Genomic DNA, 7,267 nt, shown 5'->3' on the forward strand with positions numbered 1-7,267 from the left:
CAGGAGCCAGGCTACCGGGATTCCTTCCTGCCGCCAGCTGGGCCCTGACCTTGTGTGCCATGACACTGCCCACCCCCAGCCCTGAGCATCCCGCTTCCGGCCTCTGCTAGACAGCAGTGCCTTGGGTTCCCTCTCTGTCAACTCCCAGATCTCCCAGCCACATTTCAGCTGCCAGGGCGTGGCCTAAGCATTAGCCTCCCAAGTATGACGCTTTGGTTAAAAATCCACCATGTGTGGGGGTGCCTGGCTGGTTCAGTTGGTTAAGCTTCTGATTCTTGATTGCTGCTCAGGTCATGACCTTGTGAGATGGAGCCCCCCCTCAGCGCGGACAGCACAGAGCCTGCTTGGGATTCTCTCTCTCCTTCTGTCTCTGCCCCTCCCCTCCTCACGTGTTCTCTCTCTTAAAATAAATAAACTTAAAAAAAATTCACCACGTTTATTGACTCCTCTTTGCACAAAGTCAGTTTGGCTGCAGGCCAGATGGCCCTTAAAGAAAGTCTCAGTTAATTGCTTCAAGTCCAAAAGGTAGCTCAGAACCTGCTTTGTACTGGCCCTGCAGCCCACTCCAGGCTTCTTGGTTCTTGTGGCCCTTCTTCCCCACCTACTTGTGGGGAGCACGCTGCCAGCCTCTACCCATGCCCCAAGGTGCCTGGCCCTGTGTGGATAAGGCAGTTCCTCCTTGTATAATCAAGTAGTTGTTGTCTCCCACCTGTACCGCATGGCTGTCACTTATGATAACAGATGGCGGCCCTTTAAGAGAAATTTGCAGGGTTAGTGGAAGGGGTAAGTAGTGAGGACCTCAAAATTAGGAGGAGCAGCAGGGTGGAGGGGCAGCGGCACCTTGTGTCCATCCTGGGGAATTGCAAGTATGGGGTCTCTAGGCTGGCCTGTGGCTGGGTCAAGGCATGCCTTGGCCTTCCCCTTCCTGTTGCCCCTTCAGAACCCATTTGCAGAAATTCAAAAGGAGTGGCAACTAATGTCTGAGACCCTGATATTTGGGTCTTTTCTTCCAGGAGCCCCTCTGGACCAGTATAGCAACAACGGAAGTTAGGGGTTCACAGAGCTGGTGCCGGGGAAAGTCAGGAAGCTCAGGGCAAATCCAGGCTTTGCTGTGTGACCTCAGTGGGATCTAGTCCCAGTGGGTGTCAGTTTCTTCATTATATGAAACGAGAAGTTTGGGGTAGTTGGCCACTAGCCCTTTCTCTCCCCTGCTACCCAAGGTACCCTGGATCTATATATGGTCTTGAGGAAGAAGCCAGTGGAAGAATTAAGCAGGAGAAAGGAAGGAGTGGGGAGTGGGTACCTGGTATTGGATTAAGCCCTGGTGCCCTGGTTGGCTGGTTGGTGCCATGTCTCTTAGCCCCCTGCGAACAACACAGCTCTCTTAGGCTCCCTGTCCTGGGGCCTATTCCCCTGCTGCATCCCCTTCAGCCCCAAATTTTCCCTGGCGAGGGGGACAGGATTCACAGGATTCCTAGTGCATCCTCTAGTTCTGCCAGGGTCTCACCCGATTCCCTTTGGGCCCAGGACCTGGGGTCCAAGCCAACTTGGGGCTGTGGGTATGATTTCTGAAAGGTGAGGTCTCTGGAGTTTGGGGAGATGGGGCTGTTGAGGCTGAAGGTATCCCTGCTCTCCGGGAAGGCTGAACCTTGTCTCCCTGTGTCCTGATCCTCTCAGGAAGATTTGTACATTTCTTAGGAACACAGCCGGGGGCCTCCTTCAGATTTAGTTTGTTCAACATTTCAGAGGCTATAGAATCATGGCTTCCTGTGGTTCCCCTAGGCTCATCCATTTCTGTCCCTCCTGGGCCTGGCTTGGGGGCAGACAACATCCTGTTGCTACCCCTGTGCTCAGACAGGAACTTCTTCACCTGCAAGGATAAAAGGAGCGTTCTGGGCATGGAAGTGGGAGAGCCAGTGTAAACCCAAGGAAAGAATCTCTTGGTCCATAATCCATTACCTGGGAACTCAGCGGTGAGGTGGGGAGAGTGGGGCCAAAGATTAAGGCATGCATAAAGAACAGTGGTCAGTGGGGAGTCATTGGGTGGCCAAGAGAGTCATGTTGTGCCATCCTTGCTCCGCTCTGGGGTTGGGGGTGGCATTGGACACTCACCATGGAGACTGCGGCATCCATCTCCTTGTTTACCAGAATGAGGGCTTCCTCGGTATTTGGTCGGCATTCTGGAAACAAGCAGAGTGGGGTGGCAGATGAGCCAAACCTTCCCAGGGAGAAGCCCCCTGCTGACAGATCCAGGCCTACCCTGGCTGACGGCTAAATGGCCAGTTCACCTTGGAAGGAGGGCCTGTCCTTGGGCTCAGGGCTCCAGCAGTGCTGCATTAACCTCTTCAGTCCTTCCAAACCAGGAGTCTCCGGGCTGGGCTGAGGCAGCTTGGTCAATGGGGGCCGGATCTGCCTCTCACACACTGCTTCCTGTACTGCTGATTTCTGGGCCACTACTGGAGTGGGGGTGGAGGATGTGAAGAAAAGACATTCAGGGTATGAGGGGCCACTTGCTCCACCATGGGAAGGGGAAAGGAGTGTAGTCCAAGGCAAGGTGAGGAGAAAGTCAGGCAGTCTGAGCAGGTAAGCTGGAAGAAGAGGGTTTGGAGGCTTGCAGGAGGAGGGCACCTGGAGTTAAGGATCCCAGTGTCTGCCTAGAGTCTTACTCTCAGCTTCTCTTCCAGCTAGCACTGCCCACATTAGGATCCCGAAGCTGCAGGAGACACAAAGCTGAGACCTGAGCAAACTGCTGGCAAGACTACTTTCCCATATACCGGCCCCTAGAAGGGTCCAGAGAGGTATAGAAATTTGGAATGTGTGTTTAGAGTGGGTACCTTACCTGTAGACATCGCTAGCCATGGAGGCTCTCCGGTTTCCATCAGCCAACAGTTCTGGGGCCAAGTAGGCTAGGGCTAACTCCTCAGATCTTGCCAGTGACGTTGAGCCTCCTTGAAATGTGAATAGGCCAAAATCTGCCAGCTGGAAAGGGAGGGAGGAAGGAGAAGGTTGGGGATGGACAGGTAAGGCGACTTTCAGAATTCCCTCTCCCACCACAAGGTGCAGGTCCAGCCTTGTAAAGGGGGTTTTGAGGGTTAGGGGAATGGGAGGACCAGTAGGGCCCTTGGGTTGGAGGTCTGGGTACCCTCTCATGGGGCTGGGTCAAAGTCTGAGTCTCCTCAGCTAGGTCAGCCATGAGGCTTTTGATGGACTGGTGGGTGGGCCTGTGGAACTGACCGTGTTGGTCAGGGTCTCAAACACCTGGTATGGTAGGGGCCATGGCTCCTGGGTGGGCTTTGACACCTGTGTCCCAAGGGAAATGCTGAGAGTATGCAGCAGACAGAGCTGAAGCAGTTTCTGTGTCTAGTGGGTGGGGCTAGAACAGTTCTGAGACAGGACTGTGTCCAGAGGCTGGGCTGGGCTATGGGTGGGCTGACCTTGGCGTGCAGGTCTGAGTCCAGCAGGACGTTGGAGGGCTTGAGGTTCCGGTGCAGAAGCACTGGATTCTGGCTATGCAGGTAACACATCCCCAGCACCAACTCCTGCAGCAGGCGACAGAGGAACGGCCAGGGCCGAGGACAGTGGGGCTGCAGCAGCCCCACCAGGGAACCGTTTTCCATGAACTGAGTCACCAGAGCCGGCCCACGCACATGTTCCCATTCTAGCTTCCCGGTGACCCCCAGCAGGTGCAGTACATGCTGGCCCCGCAGACTTGCCATGGCCTTCACCTCCCTGGATATCGTCTCCCTACATTCCAGGAAAGAGTTGGAGTGGGGTTCTGCTCTTGGAAGATCCCTCTTTTACCCAATCAGGCCCACAGCACAGCGGCCCCTCCTTCTGGGCCAGACCCCAGGAAGCCCCAGCCCCGCTGCTCAGGTCACTCACCTGTTCATGATCTTGACTGCCACATCTAAATCCCATGTCCTGTGTCGCGCCCAGAACACCGCCCCGAACCCACCTTCACCGATGAACTTCAGGTTCTCCAATTCCTCGAGGGGAACCAGGGAGGCTGGGGTACCGCTGGGCCTGAAAGAGGGGGCCTGGTCTTCCAGACCGCACCCCTTCCCCTGCCCCGTGACACCAGTGACTCTGCACGTTCACTTCAAATCCCAGCTCCCACCCCTGCCCACCCCCAGGGTCCCACTGTGCTCCGGCCTCAGTAAGGGGATCAATGGCATTCCCGGAGCTAGTCTGCGGAGGGGAGGGGAGGAGAGGGGAGGGCTGCATGGCTGCGTGTGTCAGGCTGCATATCCGTATCCGTATCCTGCTCTCCACTGACCATAACTTGATGCCAACATCAGACATCAGGCTGGAAGGTGGGAGTCCACACGGATGGAGTGACTTCTGGGAGCGGGGGGGGGGGGGGGTTGGGGTTGTGGCAGAGAGAGACAGGGGGTCGCGAGAGGGGTCACTGCAAGGATTCCACTTCCGGGTTTGCTCCTCCTCTACCCGGAGTGACTAAACCACTTCCTTCATTCGCTGGTACATCTAGGGTCCCGCCCCAGGGGCGCGTGTCTAGGGTGCCGCCCCAAGGAGGCAGGGAGGCAAAACCGAAAGTTAGTCTTTTTCCTTCCTAACTCATATTTCCTGAGCACCTGCGGCGTGTCACAGCCAGGTTAGGTGTCACTGAGACCTTAGGGTGCCACACAAGTAATCCTCATCTTTCAGGGACCCACAATCCACTCCTGCAGCCTGTGTCTCTCCCTTCTCCCAAAGGATTTCCGTCTCCACCACCTACCAGGCCTGCTGTGGGGAGGGGATGAGGCTGAGGAGGATTTTATGGTCCAAGCATTTAGCCCTCCCCCAAATGCCCTACGATCACCGCTAACAATTCTGTAAAGCTCGAATGTGCCAGGTACATGTATTAGCTTATTTAATTCTCACATCCACCCTAGGGGGATTGGTACTACTTTTATTACTTCTTTGTGGATGAGGAAACAGGCACAGGTAGCTTAAATACCTTGCCCAAGCCAGTATGGAGCTGACTTCAGGCCTAGCTCAGAACCATCAGGTTTGACGGACTGACTGAACCATCAGTCTGTACCTCTTAACTGGTTGTGAATGTGGCTAAAGAAGGTGTGAAGCATCTAATAGCGTAGTGAAGGGTCCCTGTCTGTATTTCTGCCCAGTCCCTGACAGCTGCTCTTGCTGAGGCAAGCCCTTGGCATTGGTAGTGATTTGACTCTCAGGGCGTGGTGGTCAGCTAGATGAATTGACCCAGCCAAGGGCAACTGACATTGTGGTGGACATTGGAGGGGAAACACATCCTTGCCCTCTCCCCACCACACCAATACCTCCACACAAATTCCCTGGTTAACACATGTGCCCAGCAAGCATGTATTCTGGACGAGGGCCTTTGGAAATGCAGGAATTTGGGGAGCCTTAAGGATTTAGGGTAGACAAAAGGTGTCTATGAAGACATACCCACTCCTTACTCTCCACTCTTGAGCTGGATACCGAAGGCCTCACCGTGGCTGGAGGCTGTGGAAACTATATGTGGCCAGTCCTAGCACTCAGTCCTTTATGGGGAGACCTGACTCTCACTGGAAGGTGCTCACCTTGGTATGCACTTTCCATTCTGTCCAGTGGTCCATGCACTCTGCTGGATGGAGCAAACATGGCCAGCAGTTAACTGTGATTTTTAGATCCATACCATGAATTCTGGTAGAGTCAGTTTGTGCTTTTTTTTGAGCTATTTAGGGAATTCTAGGACTGTAGTCTCTTTATTTTTTTTTCAAGTTTATTCATTTTGAGAGACAGAGAGAGAGAGAGAGAGAGAGTGTGTGTGTCTGTGTGTGTGCTCTGATGTGGTGCACACATGCAAGTGGGGGAGGAGCAGAGAGAGAGGGAGAGAGAGAATCCCAAACAGGCTCCATGCTGTCAGTGCAGAGCCCAATAAGAGGCTTGAACTCATGAACCGTGAGATCATGACCTGAGCTGAAATCAAGAGTTAGATGCTTGGGGTGCCTGGGTGGCTCAGTTGACTTCGGCTCAGGTCATGATCTCATGGTTCATGAGTTCAAGCCCTGCATCGGGCTCTGTGCTGACAGCTCAGAGCCTGGAGCCTGCTTCAGATTCTGTCTGTCTGTCTGTCTGTCTCTCTCTCTCTTTCTGCGCCGTTCCCCCACTCACCCTCCATCTCTCAAAAATAAATAAACATTAGAAAAAAAAAAAAAAGAGTCAGATGCTTAAAAGACAGAGCCACCCAGGTGCCCCTGTAGTCTCTTTAAAAAACCAGTACATGGTAGGCACCCAGTAAATATTTGTTGAATTGAATTAAGTGAACAACGAAGACTTTTGGGGATTCCTTACAACTTTGATCACTCCTGCTGGAGCTCCAAATTCATTGGGAGGAAAAAAGGAGGTTGCACTTTGTTAAGGTTTGGGGGCTCCCACCTGCACCTTCATGGCTGACAGAACCCACATGAAATCGACTTTATTGTTGAGACAGGATGGCATTTCACAGAATATAAAGGCAAGTGCAGCAGGTCCTCAAAAAAGTCTAGTCAGGAGTCAAGAGCCACCAGAGAGGGCAGCCATCTTGTTCATGAGTCTTTTGGGAGAAGACCCCAGGCTCCCCTTGAGGGGAAGCAGGCAGAAAGGCATTAGAAGGGTGCTTAAAGACCTTTTTATGGCCGAATATGTTTAGATTGGGCTAAGGCCCTGAGACTCGGGGGGTAAGCCACTATAAAGTGTGGATTTGGGGATAGTGTCATAGCCTGTACTACTTTTTGACTCAAAACAAACCAAACCCCTTTAAAAGAAGGAGGAGCAGGGAGAGGAGCCTGGAGTGAGTGCCTGAGAAGACCCTCTGCTTCTAGGTGGGGGGGCCTGGCAAAACAGAGCTGATCCCTAGATTTTGGAGCTGTGGCCTTTCCTGAGGCCTAGTGCTGCTGACCCCTAACAGAGCCTCTGCCCCTGTCCCAGGCTTTTGGAGAATTTGGGTGTTTCTCATCTCTTCAGTTTTTGCTCCTGATGGTCTTTGGTCACCTTCAGCACATTCCTAGTACCTGCTCTGGTTCCCTATCCTTAGTTGTGGGGGTGGGAGGGCAGAGGGTGTGGTTTCTCTTCTTACATATTCTAGCCAGAACTAATTCTGATCTGTTGTTTGATGAAGAGATTCCAGTTATAGATCAAATGGTATTAATTGAGGGGATGGTAAAAAGGATTATGGAGAATTTTCATTTTCCTTAGTGTTTGAACAGTTTATGTTAGCGTATATTACTTTTATAAACAGTTAAAGAAGGAAGAAGATCATGTGTATGCAATA

At 52.8% G+C, this 7,267-nt stretch overlaps 1 protein-coding gene across 5 annotated transcripts; it reads right to left on the reverse strand.

Annotated features, from left to right (window-relative positions):
• Positions 1-421: 421 nt before the first annotated feature.
• On the reverse strand, positions 422-4,420 carry RIPK3 (receptor interacting serine/threonine kinase 3). Of its 5 annotated transcripts, none has more exons than XM_045059730.1 (10): positions 4,277-4,420; positions 3,883-4,023; positions 3,435-3,539; positions 2,840-2,979; positions 2,667-2,713; positions 2,289-2,456; positions 2,113-2,180; positions 1,508-1,870; positions 1,304-1,364; positions 422-750 (listed from the first exon to the last, which is right to left on the reverse strand). In XM_045059730.1, the coding sequence occupies exons 2-10, from the start codon at positions 3,916-3,918 to the stop codon at positions 602-604; spliced, it is 1,137 nt and encodes a 378-aa protein (XP_044915665.1). In that variant the 5' UTR covers positions 3,919-4,023; positions 4,277-4,420; the 3' UTR covers positions 422-601. The 5 variants fall into 5 exon arrangements, with proteins under 5 accessions (XP_044915665.1, XP_006932847.3, XP_003987615.3 ...); XM_006932785.5 differs by having other exon boundaries at positions 1,649-1,870; positions 3,435-3,744; XM_003987566.6 differs by having other exon boundaries at positions 3,435-3,744.
• Between the last annotated feature and the right edge of the window lie 2,847 nt (positions 4,421-7,267).

This window comes from Felis catus, chromosome B3, assembly GCF_018350175.1.
Source record: "Felis catus isolate Fca126 chromosome B3, F.catus_Fca126_mat1.0, whole genome shotgun sequence".
NCBI lineage: Eukaryota > Metazoa > Chordata > Mammalia > Carnivora > Felidae > Felis > Felis catus.

Excerpts from the sequence above, each read along its gene's own strand:
- RIPK3 (XM_003987566.6), bottom strand. The coding sequence starts at position 4,302 with ATGTCTGATGTTGGCATCAAGTTATG. Across the intron at positions 3,745-3,882 it reads GCAGTCAAGATCATGAACAG|GGAGACGATATCCAGGGAGG; the intron begins GTGAGTGACCTG and ends CCTGGAATGTAG. Across the intron at positions 1,871-2,112 it reads TGGATGCCGCAGTCTCCATG|GTGAAGAAGTTCCTGTCTGA; the intron begins GTGAGTGTCCAA and ends TTATCCTTGCAG.